The sequence below is a fragment of the Phalangium opilio genome, unplaced genomic scaffold (assembly GCF_054372755.1).
Source record: "Phalangium opilio isolate 3A_F unplaced genomic scaffold, DU_Popi_V2 ptg000024l_1, whole genome shotgun sequence".
Lineage (NCBI taxonomy): Eukaryota > Metazoa > Arthropoda > Arachnida > Opiliones > Phalangiidae > Phalangium > Phalangium opilio.
The window spans coordinates 3325932-3345149 of NW_028324155.1; the positions used below are offsets into that span (position 1 = coordinate 3325932).

General features: G+C 33.4%; 1 protein-coding gene across 3 annotated transcripts in view; it reads right to left on the reverse strand.

Moving 5' to 3' along the window:
- Positions 1 to 4074: 4074 nt before the first annotated feature.
- Positions 4075 to 19218, reverse strand: part of LOC149692196 (CUGBP Elav-like family member 4) — a 61627-nt gene continuing 46483 nt past the window's right edge. For all 3 annotated transcript variants that reach the window (XM_089867887.1, XM_089867886.1, XM_089867888.1), the window contains 6 exons: positions 16339 to 16470; positions 16001 to 16093; positions 15555 to 15635; positions 14333 to 14497; positions 14042 to 14238; positions 4075 to 10803 (listed from right to left, as the gene is read on the reverse strand). In XM_089867887.1, the coding sequence (XP_089724013.1) occupies positions 14111 to 14238; positions 14333 to 14497; positions 15555 to 15635; positions 16001 to 16093; positions 16339 to 16470 (599 nt within the window). In that variant the 3' untranslated portion in view covers positions 4075 to 10803; positions 14042 to 14110. The remainder of the gene's footprint in view (positions 10804 to 14041; positions 14239 to 14332; positions 14498 to 15554; positions 15636 to 16000; positions 16094 to 16338; positions 16471 to 19218) is intronic.

Here is a 19218-nt window from a genome sequence, read left to right on the forward strand (position 1 = left end):
ATTATATATATAGGTAATATATGGAAGAAAAACAAAGGTGTAATATTTGACCAATGGCTCAATTTTGTATAATGTACTTTGAATGTATATTTTACAATAAAATACGATCCAATTTTTGTAAAAATTCTATATATGGTTACATTTTTCAGGCTACGAATTTTTAAAGAATTGCATTGCATTTATGTAGTAGAATTGCTAGGCCCCAGGCGGTAAAGGGTATATCACGGCTTTATAAATTAGAAAATAGAATTTTAAATTAAATTTCTGAGTCTCTTTATTTGCATGCGAAAGTCATATTCAAAAGTAAAGTATAGGACCGGATTTCATTATGTACGAGCTTTGCCCCTCTGAACGGTTCTGAAATGAAATCTTGCCTGCAGCAAATTAACAAAAGCAATTTTAACGTTCTATTTTCCATTTCAGTTAAACATTTTTCATCTTACACCGTTTCCCACCGACTAAACTTATAAAAGAGTTCATTAAAAAATTAAAATAAATTTTCCTTTAAACTGAATTACATTGCAATTATAAGTCTTGAAAAATACTAGTCCATGGTGCCAGACAAAAAATGTCAATGTAATTATTAAGCAAGAGACATAATACAATTACGATATCTAAAAGTGCCATGAAGAAAAAGACTAAAGGCCTTTTCAGACAGATACAACTTTTGATTCAACTAGTTGAGCCAGCAAAAATTGTACAGTGATCAAATTTTAATGGTGTGATTCAACTTGTCAAACTTCAGTTCACACGTCCAAACAAGTTCACTCAACTCATCTAAATGAGTCAAAAAGTCTTATCGTCTGAAGAAGCCTTAAATTCGATAAGAAACTACGCAATGGAATAACGGGGAATGAAAAAAAATCTAATATACTTTAGATGAAGTTAAACTTAATCACATTTCCAGAGAAAAAGAAATAACACGATTAATAACCCGGAAAAATGTGTTTGTGGCAGATTCCTTAGGCTAAAGATTTTAGAAACAGCTCGAGCGTAACTACGCTTTGGGATTCCTCCAATCCATTCCTTAATTCTCGTACAAATAACACCACTTCCCAAAACTTGTTATTGCAGTTTAAGGCTTAAGGCTTTGATTCTGACCAAGTTAAAACTAATTCCTTTATCCTTGTACAAACTACGGAAAAACAAACATTATCAAAGATGATTGAACAGCGATATGTTATTCTACGTTATTAGCACAAAACCCTGTCTACCCAGATCACTTAAGAGCGAATTTATATAGTTCTTATAGAACTTACAGCACTTTTTTTACGAGAAGAATTAAAGTTTAATAATTTAATTTGACGAACACAAAATCCCAGTTCATCGTATATCAAAACTCAATCAAGGGTAAAGTAAATATACGGATTCACTTAGAAGAATGTCAACCTTTATGTTGGAACAATTGTCTTTGCGCAAATAACTTTTGACGTTATATCACTGAAGTCCCTCGATAGAAAGGAAGTTTCTATAGGCAAGTAAATTGAATGCCTATTTTTGCTAAGGACATCAGAAGACCACCACGCAAGAGTGAAGGGATTGTGGGCATATGGCCTCGTCACTAAACCCTAAAACTCTTGAGGCGTGGAGAAATGAGGTAAGATGGAGTGGAAATAATATTGGACGACCTGTCCCACCGAAACTCTCCCAGAGTACCTCGCGCACGCCCCCTACCCTTCGGTAGGCGATTGCACAGTGCTAGCTTCTATTTTTAAGACAGAGGAGGCGTCCTTCACCATTCCGTACTGTACGACCCTACCTAAACGCTGAGGATGCTGGGAGGACTTCGGTGCCTTAGGTGGGGGTACAGAGTGAACGGTATAGATATGGGGGTTACCACTCCATACGTCTCTCTCCTTCAAGCTTAAGGCCTCTGGAGATAAAAAAAACTTTGAAACTTTCCTAAAGGAGGTATTTACACTCTGCCAAGTCATTGCTCTCTCATTAGACTTAATAATTTAGACACTAATTTAGCGACTAAGCAAACTAAAACCGCCCAGTGATTAGCTTCTGCTGAAAGCACTGTAAGTGCGGTATTCCCCATGGTATCACGTTACCTAGATAATGGATATCGAAAGTAACAAAGAACTTTGTTGGGTAAGGAGATCCATTCTGGTAGGTAATGAAAAAGGAGGATATGTAATATAAGTAAAGCCCGGCCAAAAAATACCTTCGTTAATGAAGTTTACGGAACCCGAGAAACATCGACAGGTTACGCGGTATTGAACCTAACCCTAAAATAGGACACCATTAAGGACCAAATTTGTTATTTTCAAGATTGGCAGAATTTGTCTCGCTATGATTGGCAATTTTCGTAAAAGGGGAGCAGGATATAAAACAACGACTCGTGGATCGAAGGCAAGACCAACCTACGACGTTGTAAATATGTCTATTAAGGGAATACGACGGTTCACTCAAAAGTGTGAGTTATAACAATTGGTATATAGCAAATAACAGAACCTTCGTGAATCGTACGAGACTAATGCCGGTGATGTTCCCTTTAAGTCAAAATATATCTCGTCGTATGGCATTTGAAACGCCACATAAAATTCCCCTAAAAATAAAACTTTCAACTCACTCATTTAGGCCCTTTTTAGGGCGTCATATTTCTTGCCTTGGTTGAATGCTGTTTGTGATTGTGTTGCGTACTACGGTTTGCTTCAGTAGGCGTAGTAGGTTTCAAGGCAATTGTGTCCACGTAGGCCTACGTGAGATTTGTAAAATTGGTGACTTATGGTGCATTTGGGGTAAGACATCACTCGCGTAGACGGGGTAGTCGGCACTAAAGAGACCAGCACCAATTCTCGTGGTCTATTTGAACAAACTTTCCAAAACGAGCCACGCTGCCGAACACGTGGTTTCCATCTTGAATAAAGTTTATCGATTTAACTCGTAACGCGCACAATGAATGTTCATTCACGACTAAAGTCTCGCAATTTTGATGTACATTTCAACTTTCAAAACCTGCTGAAAGAATAAAGCCTATTAAAATAATCTAAATTAAAATTAAATATAAATCTATCACCTATTCGGTAAAAATGTCAGGGGGTGGAGGAAAGGAAAAAAATCAGCTGGTTTGAACTTCGATCTTTCGAGGATTTAATGACGTAACCGACTACTGCCACCTTTTATCACTATTAATTTAAGCGTATTAACTAAACGGGATTATTAGTTTTAATTTTGGAAAATGAAAAACAAATACCAGAAAACCTAAATATAAATGAGATTGATTTAAATGATCAATAATTAAGTATACAAGTCTTACACAAATCGATCGTTACGTATCACATGACTGGTGGCCATCTACTCTGGCATTCCAATTTTAAATATAATTTTTTAAATAATCGGTAACTGTAGATTTACACCGACATACATTCTAATCAAATTAAATTAATCCCAAAAAATCATTTTAATTAATGGCAGCCAAAAAGAATAACTAAGCCTATTAATTCTAGTGAGCAAGAACGCGATCAATATCACCGCCAAAAGCAACAAGGGTTAAAAGTGATTGATATGATAAAGCGGACGTTTCGTTTATCGAATTACAATATAACATCTACCAAAAATTAATACAATTTAACTCACCAGTTGAACATGATCACAAGTCAATAGCTGTTATGATAAGATCCATGTTGTACTGTTCAAAACTAACGGTTGATTTTGACTAAGCCAAAAAACAGCAGCCTTTATTTTTCGATGACTGACTCATGGCGCACTGTGGGAAAGACTTGCCTACTTTGAAAGTGAACTTTAGACCAAACTTAAAGGCCCTTCAAAGGGGGAAGAAAAAATTGGCGCACTAGGGGACTTAGGGTCTATACCAATGTCATTCGAACTTTTCATAGGACTGTAATGCTTTGTGGGAGGGGGAGGAATCATTTAGACCTATTCCCCCACGATATTTTACAAAAAACGAATTGGGCTTAATTCCAAAACCACTATTCGAACTCCCCCAAAATTAATATTCCGCTGACCGTAATGACAAAGGTAAATAAAATGAACCAGTGTCTTCATCGGATCTGTGGGTGAAAGAATTACTTCCAGTTACAGGCCTATAGTAATGTCAAACACTAGTTAGGTTTTAACTGATTTTTATTTTTTAAAAAGGTTCGCGATTTTACATAATGATATCCTATAATATTCGGTATGAATTTTCTTTAAATAAAACTTACAATTTCATTGGCATATATTATTCATGTTATTTTTTCCTTATTTTTTTTTTCTTCAAGTAAAACGTCCATGTTTTGTTTTTAAATGTTTCCTTTTTGTTGATTTCTTGGAGTATAATATTTTCGGGTTATAACTTCGGGTACACTATTGTTGTTTAATTAATAATTAAGTAATTAGGGTTGTTTGTTTTGTTTGTTTTTCATTTTATGGTAAATCGTTTTTACGGAGAATATATAAAATTTCATATAGCTCGGCAAAAACTGAACGAAAATTAAAAAATAATAATGATTAAAAAAAAAAGATTAAATTTTGCTCTTATTAATTTCTCTAAAATAATTTTTCATATTTAAAAAATAAAAAAACAAATATGGTGTGAAGAAATAAAATTGGCCCGTATTAATATATGACGGGGGCAATATTTTTTTTCTTCTAAAATTATATATCTTTGTTTTTTTACAAGTTTAATTAAAATAAAAAATAAAGAATTAATTTTAACGTAAAATAATTATAATACTCCCATATTTTGTAGTCTAACTTTTATACTCGATAAAAAAAAATTAAAATTGAAATCATTTTTATAAACAATTGTAGGTTTTAAACTCCTGAAATAAATTTCTTGTAATTTCATATAATTGATATCAATTGGCTAATGTTCATCGTGATTTCTCTACGTTTTGTTTGTTTTTTCTCTCTCTCTTAATACTAATATTTGTTTGTTGTGATATGCTATTTACAACGTGCCCTAATAGCGACCATCTCCTAAAACGAAATTATTTTTCACTATATTTTATGAAAAACAAATCTCCAGCGATTTTTCATTTTTTTATAACTTTTAAGTTCTCTTATTTTTTTTTCAGAAATATATATAGATTGGCTGGAGATGCGCGCGCATTGTTTGTTTGTTTCTCGTTTATTTTACACAGTTAATACTAAGAAATATTACGTGGTAAATAAATAAATAAATAAATTACGATAAACTTAATTTCTCATCATTTTTTTTTTTGTTTTTCTCTCGTCTTCAGAAAAAAACCATATTGATCATTAAACTAAAAAACCCTTTTTTCTTGTTTCTTAATATATAGAAATTCAATGTATAAAGAATAATATTTGTTTGTTTTTTTGGAGTTATTTAATATTAAATTGTTTTTTATATAGGATTATTATAATATTCCCCTTAGCGGCGTTTTTCTACCATTATATTTTTTAAAATGTTTTTTTTATGGTAGATAACGGTATAAGTACGTTTTGTTTAATATTTTTCATCATGAATAATAAGTTTTATTTTCTTTTCATACGCTAACTATATCGTGGTTAGGTGTAAAATGATTTATTTATTTTTTTTTTTTCTAAATGATTTTTCCTTTCTTAAAAATGCATTTTTTTATCTAACTATAATATTTTTTTTTATATGTTTGGCCAGCGTGGAACCGCGAAACGAAGTATATATATGTATATATGTTTGAAGTTGACCACTTTCGAGCAAGCTTAGTTTATCTTATTTTTTTTCGAAATTATTATATTGTATATCGTTAATTTAAAAAAGAAAACAAGTACACTGAATTATTTTGATTTTTATAAAATATCTATTCGGATATATCTCGGATAAATCTACAAAATATTTGAATATGGAAAAGTGAGAAACGTTTTTTGTTTTTAGGCCTAGAAAAAATATTTCCCAAATCTATCTTTTCTAAAAAAAAAAAAAAAAGATATATCCGAATTTAATTTTTTTTAAATTATTATAATTCACCGCTCTTGTTTTTTTTTAATTAACGGAAAAATTAATCTTAATTGATATTTTCTCATCGCTCTAAATAAACAAATGCTAAATTCCAACTATCATGTTTTTCCCTTTTAAAATTATTTACAAATATAAATTTGAAAAACAAAAGTGGCTCGTTTTCGTTAAGTGAAAAATAAAAATATATATATTAAAAATTAAAAAATCCCGAAATATTACTTTTTTTTATTTCCCATATTGGCAACTAACTATAATCTGGCATTTTCTCTTTTGTTAAATTCATTTGTTTTTTATAAGGGATATATTTTTAAGTGCTTTGTTTTTTGTTATTAATTTACAGTGAATTATTTCTCACGTCTTAAACGCAATGTTCGGGGATTTTAGGGAGTGAATATATCTGCGATATTTACACTTGTAACCTATATCAGTTGTTTTTGCGAGATTAAACTAAATCTAGTAAATTTTTTATCATGTTATTGTTATAAAGGATAATTCTAATAATATGTTTTGGTTTTTCAAAAGGAAATGTATGTTTTTTTTGTTTTTATGTTTTTTCACGCACTTAGAAGCCAGTATAAAAACAGCTTTGGCATCTCTTATTATAATATATGTTTCTACCATTGTAATATATATATTAATATATTCAATGGTACAGTTTTAAATTTCAATATTAATTCTCTAATAGCCAGTATCAGTTAGGGATTTTGTTTTTTATCAACTCTAGCGTAAAAACAAAGGTGGTTTTCTTTTTTTAAATATAGGACCGGACGATAATTTGTTTCTTTGTTTTTTTTTATTTATACAAAAATGGCACTATATATAATATATATAGAATAAGCCCCTCATATTTGTTTGTCCCCTTAAGCACTGTATTTATCATATTTTTTTAACCATATTGTTTTTTTTTTTTTCAGAAAGGTTTTAATTATTTAATGCATTAATCGAAAAGATCAAAAAAACAATTAATGGTGTGGCGTTTTTATCTTAATTATTAACAACCTCAGGAAGCTCATTCAAGTAAAACACTAGCTATTAAAAATGTCTGAGGTGTTAAGTAAGAATTAAAAACCCCAACCATTTTTTAGTTTTTTTTTTTGGTTTTTTAAGTTTTAAATTTAAAGTCCATCGGTTCCAAATTTGCGTCTGTTACACCCCTTTTCATTTTTTTTTACATTTAATCATTCGGTAATTATTTTTTTTTTAAATTGTTGATCTTATCTACAAGACACTAGAGGCATATATTGTTCTTAAGAAGGACAGTCTGGTTGTTTAATTTTTTTTAACTCGTTTTTTGTAATTTTTTTTTTCTTAGTAGTTTTGTTTTTAAAAAAATTTAAAACTTCTTTTCGGGACAGAAGACTCGTTATGTTTTTTTCCTTTTGTTTTTTTTAGCAGAAAAAACACGCGCAATTATGGAATGAGGTACAAGATTATAATTTACCAATTTCTTTCAAATGGTTTTGCTTTTTTTGTTAAATGGAATGTAGTATTTTATTTAATTGGTAAATTTGTTTTTTTTTTTGGAAGAATGTGACTCTATGCGAATATATAATTTTTTTACGCTATTTCCCCGTGGTTAATAAAAGCGGCGTATTTTTTGGTTTGTTTTTTTTTTTACAAATTTATAGAAATGGTTGCTATTTAAAAATGAATTAATTATATATATTGGCAAGAATATTATATAAGATTCAGAATTATCGGGGGTTTTTATTTGATTAATATTGGGAAGCGAACTTATATTAGAAAAAAAATTATCTAACGGTAAATTCCTTTTCCACTAATCAAATATTCAATGATTAATATATATATTTTTTTAAGTTTCAACTATTTTTTTCAGGTTTTAACAATTTTCGGTTTGATATCTTTTAATTATTTTTTTTTTTAAATGTGCGTGGGGAGGGGGAGGGGTATCTAATGATAAATTGATGGGAAAATAATCGGATTAATTATTTTTTTTTATTAATTTTAACCGAGTCGCTTAAAATGCACTCTCCTCGACGTACGTTTTTTTTCTTCAAATTTTTATCAACTGACCACCAGCATTCGCCTCAAATTTATTTATCGCGTTTAATCCCCATTCATTTTACATATTAATAAGCGCGAACTAGAAAATATTCTAAATAGGCTAATCCTAAATATAATAAGAAGCTTAACGCTTTGATTATTTGAATTAATTTTTTTTAATATATCTTTGTATTTTTTTTTATCTTTTTTTATTTAATTTTTCTTTTTATACCGTTCGTTTATGTATATATTTACATCTCGTTCTAAGATACTTTATTTTCCTAAACGTTAACTAATTTTAGTTATCGTAATATCGGCTATTTTATAATATACCTATAAGTATATATAACTTCTTTCTGTAGTAGGCATTTGTTATTTTTTCAAATTGAATTTTTCATTTTGTTTTTTTTTCTTTTATACTCGCACGGTCCCATTTAATTTTTCATTTACCTTCGTGTAATGTTACGTAAAAAAGGATTGGTGATTATATTTTACCCCTTTAATCCGAGAAATTATATTTAATTAATTAATCTTGATGACTAGATGTTAATTAAAAAGGGGCGGGGACTGCCGTACTGTTGCGCTCTGTTTCAATTCAACTTCTAATTCTTTATTATTATTTTTTTTTTCAAGACACTGTAAGCTCTGAATTATTTTTCAATCAAATTACTAAGCATAATCTTCTTGGTTATTTTTTTTCTTTTACACGTTTACTTTTAACGTTTTCTTTCAAGGCAAATTTATTTTATTTTATTTTTTAAAACCGATTAAAATTAAATCTCGCGCTTAAATTTAAGTAGGGGGTCATTTGGGAAATTGTTTTTGATGTTAAAAATAACCAAAAAACATTTTCTACAATATTAGCGATCAACTTAATATGAAAAATGTACATAAAAACAATGTTTTGCTTTATACAAATAAAATTTGTTATTTTTGTATTTTTTTTATGCGTGGCAATTTATGTTTTATTTATTTATTCATAATTAAGTGCGTTATGTTTTTTTTGTTTTTGTTTATATTATAAGTTCACCCTGTAGTTTTATGTTTATGTTTATCTATATATGTATATATAAGAATCAGTTTTGAAGAAAAATTCCCAATTTTTCTTACGCGGTTGGTTGATCCACCACACACACTAAAAACATTTTTTATTTTTTTTTTTTGGTTAGTTGTTTAAACTCTGGCGTTTATCTTCACACCTCCCACTGCTTCACTCATTGCGATGGCACTTCGGGTTTTTTTTGTTTTGTATTGTTTTTGTTTAAAGGTGGACTAAAATGTTAGGTCTTTTTACGCGTAATACTTTTCGGAGTCAAAAAAGTATTCAAAAATAAAAACATTTTTTTTTTCTTTTCTCTTTTTGCGTAATTTTTTTTTTACTTCCGGTATATAGGAGTTATGTAAAAGTTTCTCGCTTATAATTTTATGGGATTATTAATGTTATCTGGGGATATTATTATTCATTTACGTTTCTATATTTGAGAGACGAAAACTTAAAAAAATACGAGCGTTTTTTTATATTTTACCTTATGTTTTTTTTATGCGAAAAAAGCGATTTTGTTTTTTTTGTTTATGACTAAATTCTAAATATAATCGTTTCCTTTTTTCTTATTTGTCCTTTGGCTATTATATTTTAGAAATAATTATATAATATATCGATACTACATATTGATGGAAAAAATGTTCCCTTTATATACCTTCAATATTTTCAAAGATATATTTCCCAAAATGAACTTTTTTTTTCTCGTTATATCAAAAGTTTTTTTTTTTTTTTTTACTTTTATCAACCCCTCTTCCACGATAATGTTTATTTTTTTTTTAATGCAATTTTCACTTTTTCGATATCTAGATATAACCGAAAAATAATATAGTAATAATGTTTAATAGGCTAATAACGGGTATATTCAATAATTTTTTTGTTGTTATTTTTATGTATTTGATCTCTATAAACTACGTTTTTTGTTGTATTTTTGTATTTTTTTTAATATCTAAGTTTTTTTTTATCTAATTTTTTGGAAATATATATATATAACAGGGTTTTTGGGGCGGGATTTTATATAAGGAATATCTAAGAAATCTACGTTGTTTGTATTTTTTTTTGGGGAGAAATTTTGGTTTGTTTATATATATATATATATATATATATTTATTTATATTTATATATAATTTGGTCGCGTTTAATTTTTATTTTATCACGCGTATAATCAACTTGTTTCTTCGACAAAGTATTGTCCCTTTTTTTTTAACTATATAATAAGTTCGCTCGGCAATTTGTAATAATTTGTAATTTTTTTTTTGTTGTAGAATCCGCACCAAGAAAATGTATGATATGAATAAATGGCACGCGAATTTATTGGGTATTTCCTTTTTTCTTTTTGGTCCAAAAATACGCTGAATTGTTTATAAGGGGAGTAATAATATATTCACAGTTTATAGTATAGCGTTTTGTGGTAATTTCTTGTTTTTTTTTTTATCCAAATTTGGCTTTTGTATTTTATTTTTTTTTTGTAACGCGCTTTTTTAAAATCTTTTACAGATTTTAAATAACAGGGAAGAGGGGGGGAAGCGATGATAGGTCCTGTTGTTGTTGTTGTTGTTGTTTATCTTCTTTAGATCTTAAATACTCTAAAATCATAAAACTTTTCGATCCGGCAAAACTAATTAATAAAAATATAGTCTTGGTCTAAACTTTTGGTCCTTTTTTTTCTCTTAATTATTTATAATTTGGATCTTGGTTTTCTTTCACCCTTGGAAACGAAAGTTGATTAAACAAAATTTTACTTGTTTACGGGATCGATTTATGTTCCTCTTTTGTTTGTTTTTATTTATTTTATTTTCTAATATCACCACAGGCCTTTTTAAGTTCAGCTTCAAATGTTTTTTTTTTCCTGAAAAAGATTACGTAACAAATGAGAGAAACATTAATTAATTAATTAAAGTTAGGAATATTTAATGTAGATTAGTAAAGAACGTGGCTTCATCCCCTTAAATACCTTACTCGAATAATAATCTAAATTCCCAAATTAGTTAGGATTAGGAATTTTTGGTTAAACCTAATTTCATTGGCACTTTGCGTAAATTTTATTGAAAAACAAATATACCTAGGAACTTTACAGGGCAAAACCTTTCTCATTATAACTTACAGAGTTTTAAGGGTATTAGGAGGTAATAAAGGGAAACCCCTAAGGGTTCTTGATAACGTTTTAGAGAAATTAAGGGGTTGGCATCGTCGTCCGCCATTCACCTATTCGTCGACCAATCGGAATAATGAGCGACCAAGAATTTAAAGTACTTTGAAAAGGGCGCCGTACTATTTAAGGTATATCGTTTGGTCCCTTAGCTCTCTCTGGCGACTCTTAACCGCCGTTCGCGTCGTCCTTTCGCTAGTAATTAGTTGGCCAAGTTAGTCTCCAACGCACCACCGAATCGAGCTTTTTGGCTAATAGTCTTCGATCGTGAGGCTAGAAGCGGCCGAACGCGCGAGCTCGAGAAATTTGGAAAGTCCAACGGGCCCGTAAATTGCGATTTAATCGCTCATCGCTCGCCGGAAATTGGCAAGTTAAGGAGCGCGAGGACGCCATCGAGCTCGTCGCGACGACCAAAACCGATTACTCCAAGCTTCCATAGCTATTAATTTATAAAGGAAAAGCCAAAGAGACGGACGACGGGACAGTCGAGGGGGAGGAGGAACTGGAGATTAAAGAGTCACCCCATAATGAACCGAATTAAACTATACGAAAACCTATAGTCGTCGTAAATAAGGACGATCCACGCTGGCATTCGTTAAAATTTCAAATTCTTTAATAGTTCGAAAGATAAAACTTTGGCCGATTGATTTAAGAAGGCTCTAAATTATTCGAATTAATGGTTAATTCCAGACCAGAGTAGATATAGATAGGACCGCAAACTATAGTTCAGAACGGGTATAATAGAATAATAAACTATTTACAATCCCTCGCTTTGCTCCTTTACGATTGTTTATCCAACTCAATTTCAAATTTGGACAAGGGGCTCTGCATGCTCATCTATAGTAGACGTCAACCTGATTAAACTTTTATGACTGGCACGCGCGTCATCCCTTATTCACTATCCAAGTATTGATTATCTAACCATGAAACTATAGTCACGTTTTGACGTACTGTCTTATTTACTTAACATCACGAGACTTCACTATCAACTAAAGCTCAATATATAGAAGGGAGACCCAAGTTTGAGATAATGTAAGTGGCGTGGCACGCGTAAGTCGTAAATTCTTTTTTTTTTATACCTTCCTTAGGTTTCAATATAGAAATGAATATATCAAAACACCAACGGAGAAAGATTATAAAAAAAAGCTATTCTGATGGATTCAATTTCCTTCGTAATTTTTCTATGTATTTTAGGGAGAGGTACGTTTTTTTTGGCCAATTTACGCCCTCCCACTCGTTTTTTACGCGTTAATGAGGTGTTATTAACCCTGATTAATGCCCTAAATAAAGTGGTCACGAAATCTAGATCCGTTAGGAAAAGTAGAAAAAAAGTCTGACAAGTTTTTTATACCTAAAAAAATGGGGTTTATTAACGGCCAATTAGCGGGATACTTCGGAATATATATTACAGAGATTGTTAACCCTTTTTTATAATCTCTAATTTCGTTACTTTTTCACCCAATATAGGCATAGGCCTTAACCGCGTATCGATAAATATTCTACGCTCCCCTGATTAACAACGGTTTCGAGCGACTAAATCTAGAGAAAAACCAGTCGTCCCCCCTTCCAAAAGATATAATTAATTATATGGCATTCGATTCACACGTTCATGCGTATTGTTTCATAGAAGGGGTTTAATTTCTGATCTACTATAACTATAGATATAAAACTAGATCGCCACATGGATATATATATATAATAGATAGATAGATAGATAGATATGTAACTCTCAAGGCAAAAGCAGGCACTTAACTCCAGCAAAAAATCATGTGAACATTGAGATAAGACTATACACGTTTATAAATATCATTTGGAAAGTTTCAACTTTTGAATCTGATATTTTTTAAATCCTCTATTGGTTTTGAGGTTGAAAAAATCCCCACGTCATCAACCATTCAGGCACTACCGATTATACAACAGTGAGAAAATGTAAAGCACTGCGGAAAGATTTCTATAGGGTTACGTACGAATTTTGGAGTATAAAGCCATTTAGTATAATAATATTACGTCTAAGTACTAAGTTTTAGTGTGCACTAGAAAATATTGAAGTCCAAAAAAAGAAATCGCTGGCTGATAAGTCAAATATTTTCGCTACCACTATAGCCTACTGCCGTTTCAGTTACTAATCAGCCAGTGAATTTTACCAAGTGCAAAATACAACTTCAAAATATGGCCTGATCTTACTTTAAAAACCAAGGAATGTTTTGAATTTGATTACTGTCCTTACCAGAGGTTTTGAAAGCCAATTCGATAGGGTGGGTTTTGGTTGTCGAAATTTTGAAGTTGTATTCGCCGCGGTAAAAGATAGTGGTACTATTTAAACAGGAAGATAAAAGTTGCTAATTCAAGAAGGAAATACTCAGAGAATACTCGGTTTCTTTCGAGAAAAAATGACCATCGATAATGATAACGACCAGCACCAGCACCAAATGAGCACCACCACCAACCAACCAAAGTACACAACAACAGCAATGACTTACTCGCTGCGTTTAGCCGTTTCGAGAATTTGCGATTTGCGTACGAGTGCGACCCGGCCGGGGTTTAATGGCGCGAACCTCCCCCGACCGGGATCATTCGGGACCTCTTTTTTTGCGAGAGATTGAGAGAGGAGAGAGAGCGAGAGAGATAGAGGGGGGGTCAACGAGTGCCCCGTGGTTGGCCGGTGCTGGGTGGGCGGAAGAGAGATCTCGCGGAGGTTCACCTCCGTTATTTCCGTCTCCTTCCAAAGAATAATCGCCAAATTAAAACAGAAAAAATATAAAACATGAAAAAACCAAATATTACGGTGGGACTCTCGTTGGAAGAGCCACAATTAAAGATTTTTTCGCGGAAAAGTCCGAACCAAAACAAAATGAAGGCCAGCAACGCATCATTGGAGATTCGCGAAAAGCGAGATTTACAACGCTTCCTATTCGTGGATAAAGAACGAAAAACTCACCTGTTCTCAGCGCGTTTACTACCCAGGCAGGACTTAGTCGGGAGTAATTATAGGTTGATATCGCGCTGGTTAATAGGGCCTGTTGGCGTCCTTTGGTCGTTTCAATTGTACCTTCAGTCTCTTCATGCCTATTTGGAATCCGTTCATTGCCTGGATGGCTGCTTGGGCACTGGTTGGGTTGTCAAAGCTCACGAAACCTAAACCAGGAACAAAAGGGTTATTCCTTCAAACAGTCCATGGGACTGGTCTTTTCGATCGTTGGCGCCGCGTTAAAACTCTTCCGGAACTTACCAAAGCATTTACTCTGGTTGGTCGCGCGGTCAATGAAGACTTTGGCGCTGATCACATTGCCGAATGGCATAAACATCTGCATGAGTTCGGCGTCTCCAAATTCTTGCGGTAAATGGTAGATGAAGAGGTTACAGCCCTCCGGACCTACGCAAAGAAAATTATAAACTAGTTGAATTATTACGAGGGAAGTGAACGTAATTTTACAACAGCGATACAAATGTAGGCCTAAAGCTAAGGCCGTCTCGAACTGCCTGCCGCCTTTCGTCTTGGCGGTTTTGGTAGCACCATATAGACCGGATATACCTAGACCATTAACTCTCCCAAAAACCCGGTTAACTACACGGTTAAATAAGAGCTCGGGTGCTACCGAATCTTAGCTGAAAATAAAGATAAAAAGGTAGATTTTTGGGGCGAACATTTCGTAAGATGGGGAATATTTCGGAGGCTTCTTCTTAGGCCCACCTGCCAAATATCCGAAAATAAACGGCTCGTAAGAAGGCGGAAATAGCTGACGGTGGATGGCGAGGAGGGCTATATAGGCCTAACCGGCAACCCAGAGGGTTATTCCGCTTTATAGGGGAGACTATAAACCCCCTTAAAGCCCGCTCGTATTTATAGTCCAAGGTGTCCTATAGAGAAATTCTTTTTAGTAGTAGACGTTGGCCAGGGCTCAGGCCCGCGCGAGGAAGGCTTACGAAAGGGCCATTAAAACGAATCCCGGTAACAGTGCTAAGGCAACTACGAACCCGGGATAAAAGAAAGAAGAAAGAGAGAGAGAAAAAAAAGTTCTGCTCCAAAGATAAACGGGAAAACGCGGTAGTTAGGATGTCAGCTGTCGCGCGCTAGCGGCTGTAAACATCCGGTCTTGTTACCGAAATTGGTAGAATAGACGGAAGCGATTTTATGGCCGAGACAGTTTAGGCCATTCGCGCCCTAGAAAGACTTAAAACGGACCCTAGTTGAGACCGGGCACAGGATAGAAAGCACCGTTTTTTCGTTTAACAGTAAAAAAAGCCAGCAGACGATTTCCAGACCAACTATTAGATCCTTCACTCGCAAAAACAAAAAAAAATCTTTTATCCTTTAAAATTGTGTCAGTTTAGTTCCTTTGTGTACGGAAAACAAAAAAAAATTATAAAAAAACCATTCGCAAAATAGCCTTTTGACGTGATAGGCCTGAATTTAAAGGTTTTTACAAATGAAGATTCAGTTATGGTTTTACCTTCACGTTGCGTTTGTGGCACAACGGGCGGTTGTTGAGTCAAAGCTTGCGCGAACTGTCCATACGCCGCTGGGTAGGCTGCTGAAAAGTTTGAAACAGTAGATTAGAAATCCGCGTATCATAAACAAAGTTGGAGCCTTGACGATACGTCTGTCCAATAACGTGAGCGGGAGCATGTCAAGGATAAAACCTAGTCCAGCAATTCCTGAAGAGAAGCAAACACCACAGGGGCAGGGCCACCTTCTTTGGGTTATTTCCCCTCGAGCCAAGAAGCAAGGCAACGCGAGTAGGCTAGGCTCAGAGTGTAGTAAACTTGGGCTCCGTCTACCGTTGCCTTTTGGCACGAGGGGAGTAACCTAAGGGAGCACCCTCCCGGTCTGTGTGTTGGTTTCTCTTCAAGTAATTAATAAAATAGTCAATTAGGCTTAACATTAAGATTAACTTACGGATTCCGGGGTAAGGCTGTAGACTCGGATAAGCTGCGGGCTGAAGCGCGTCGCCATTGGGAATAGCTTGCGCTGGAACGAAAACCAGAGAGGCTACCGTTTAAATTAAACTAGAACAAGACTGAAAGGATTGAGCGGTACGGTACAACTACCGGACTACGTATAATAATAATAATAATAATAACACTACAGCAAGACGATTAATATTTATAAGTATACAGAATAACGCGGTGTGTAATAATAAGTAGATATAAATATATATGAAAGAAGCCGTGCTTTATACGTTTTTATATATTTCAATCGAGTGCATGCGACAGGAAGGGGGATGGTATACTTACGTGGATAATGGGGCAAACCGTTGGTGTAGACTTCGGCGGTGGATTGACCATTGGCCTGAGGCAGGGTGAAGGTCGGCATGGTAGGGGAAGGCATATTCGGAATAGCACCATTTACCGCTTGAGTCCCCGCACCTGGAATTAGTCATTATATTTTCTTTTTTTGTTTTCTTTTTATTTATCTTGGGGGTTTCGATTTCGAAGCTCCCTAAATTTAATAAATTTTTAATATAGAGGTAGATAGGAAATCGATTTTTTAAATATTTAATCAAAATATATATAGAATAATATTGATAAAATTGTTGGATTCGTCAAATTCGACGGTGAAGGGACTCAGGTTATCGTTCTTATTTGCATTTATGACAAGTTTACGACATAACGAAAAAAATATATATATAAATATTTATGGTATATAAATAGAAATATATGGATATGGTATTTACAATATAGTTACGAGAACAATACTCAGCCACGCGAGGTTTGGAAAATATATAAAAAACGGATTGATTGACAATCAAATACAAAATGTTAGTCAAAACTTTTAATCCTAACGTTCTATAAGAAACCGTGTTTACTTTATCAAAAATCAACTGTAATATTTGAAAGAAAATATCCAGCTCCTTCGAAATAATCAAATTCCACCCCCACGTGAAAAATGAAAGTTTCTGAAACTTTCATTTTAAATTGAACCGTAACAAACGTAAAAGGTTTTAAAATTGAATTTGACCCTATAATATACCCATGAAAAGGGAAGTATCATAAGTTCATAAGATATGCTCCATAAGTTTAGAAGCTCTGGTTACAAACTGGAGCTTGTCATGAAGTGACGTAGGTCATGGATTCGAGGTAAAGCGACGCCTGGTGAGGCGCTGTCAAAGGCTTAGTACAAACTAAATAGGAGAAGATGGACTGCAAAACTAACCGAGTGTAGTCAATTCTAGCGTCGTTCCCGCTCGAACTATAGCCCTCAGTTACGAAGTATAGATATGGTCATACTTATGGAACATATCATATAAACTTATGCAAGTATAGGTAAATATTTAAACTTCATTCTCCCTCTTTATCTCTCTCAATGAGCAGATTTTTCGAAATTTAGGACCCACTCACCGTGAGTCGAGTCCCGATATAGAGCAAATTATTCCGCGAAGGAGTTAAATAAAAATTGGTGAAGGAAAGACGAGACAGAACGCGGGAAGCTCTTGGCACGAAAGACGCGTTGCAAAAATCGAGGATAACAGGTAGGGGGGGGGGGTTATATATATATATCGCGCCAAAACTTCCCAAGTGAAGGGACCCTTAATTTCTCTTTTGAAAGACAAGATGACGTTTGGGTGACGTTCCTTAAACCAACTAACAGAGCGATGGCCACATTTTGCATCTAGAGCCCCGGTTATCCGGGCTTCTACCAAATGACAAGAGAGTGATCAAAAATAGGGACATCCTACAAACCCTATATAGACTTAAAACCCAAAGTGTAAGTTCATTAAATAATAATTGAATTAGGACTATAATATATCAATCAAGTTGTAGGTAAGCGTGAAGCATTAACATAATTACTAAATAATCAATTTGGCATACTTAATAAAAAAAAAAGAGAAAATAATTCAATTATAAAATTTTTAAAAATTGCGTTTGGCCTGTTGATAAAATGTCCAGGGTTAATAAAATATTTTATTTTTCGTAATTAGTTCGTCATGGTAAGTTTCCCGCCTTATCTAGAAGTGGATTATAATACCCGTGGGAAAATTGAGAAGGATCCCTGCGAGATGGAGCGGTAAAATTTTAAGTAACGCAAATATGGGGTATACGCGACTATATAGAGTATATTCTAGGGCTCTAAAGGAAGAACATACAGTATTGGGTCGATAAAATGGTAAAGGTCGGGAATACCTGATAGGGCTTCCTAGAAATATACTATTCCCCCGTATATGGTTGGTATAGTATACTCTTTGATACGGAACACTAGCTTATCGATTAAAAGGTACCTCTCCTGCCGTCCTCTATATAGTATATAGTATACGGTACAACTCGAGTTACATTACTCGAACCGATATTACCTGAAAGCTATATACGTATACGTTATAACAAATATATATATATATATATATATATATATACACGAACGGAGAAGCGCTTCTAGTTTCCAATTTAACACTAGTATTAACTTTTAGATAGAGCTAGTTCCAGCCTGCAAGAGCGTTGGTAAAACGGAGTAAATAATGAAATATATCATTAATTTCTAGGAGGAGGTATTAATTTTTAAATATTTCATTTTCAAACTATATAGTCCTAACTTTTAAAAGTTTTAATTAGACTCCCCTGAGGTAAATAGAAAGGGTTTTAAAAATAAAATATTTTTCTAGACGAAAATATTTTAACGATGTTTACAATTTAGTTTCTAAGAAAATATGTATTTACGAGTGAATTAAACAAGGCTCAATGATAATTATTGAAGCCGTTGCGATATCTCTGGTGGATTGCTTACTTTTCCTCTAAACATTAAGTGTTCGGCGGGTTAATACAGGCGCCAGAGTTAAATATACGCAAAAATATCCATCCAGTCTTTCATTTTAAACCAAACATCATCCATCAACGCTAGCTATTACAAACATTATTAACGGTTCAACTACCCCTGAGACAACGGTTCACGTCATTCTATAAGAGGTTTCCTAGAGGGTGCCCGTCTCAATCTCGAGATTTATTAAGTCATCAAAAGCGATTTTTTCGCTCAAAACGGATCCTAACATAATCAGTTGGTGTACGTCTTTAGAGGCAAGCTAGCAAGCTAGCTTGAGCGTGAAGCCGCTTGTAGAAGTCTCGCTTAGTACGTGGTACTCATTTATAAAAAGAAGACGCGCCAGCGCGACCCTGGAATGGGTGCGG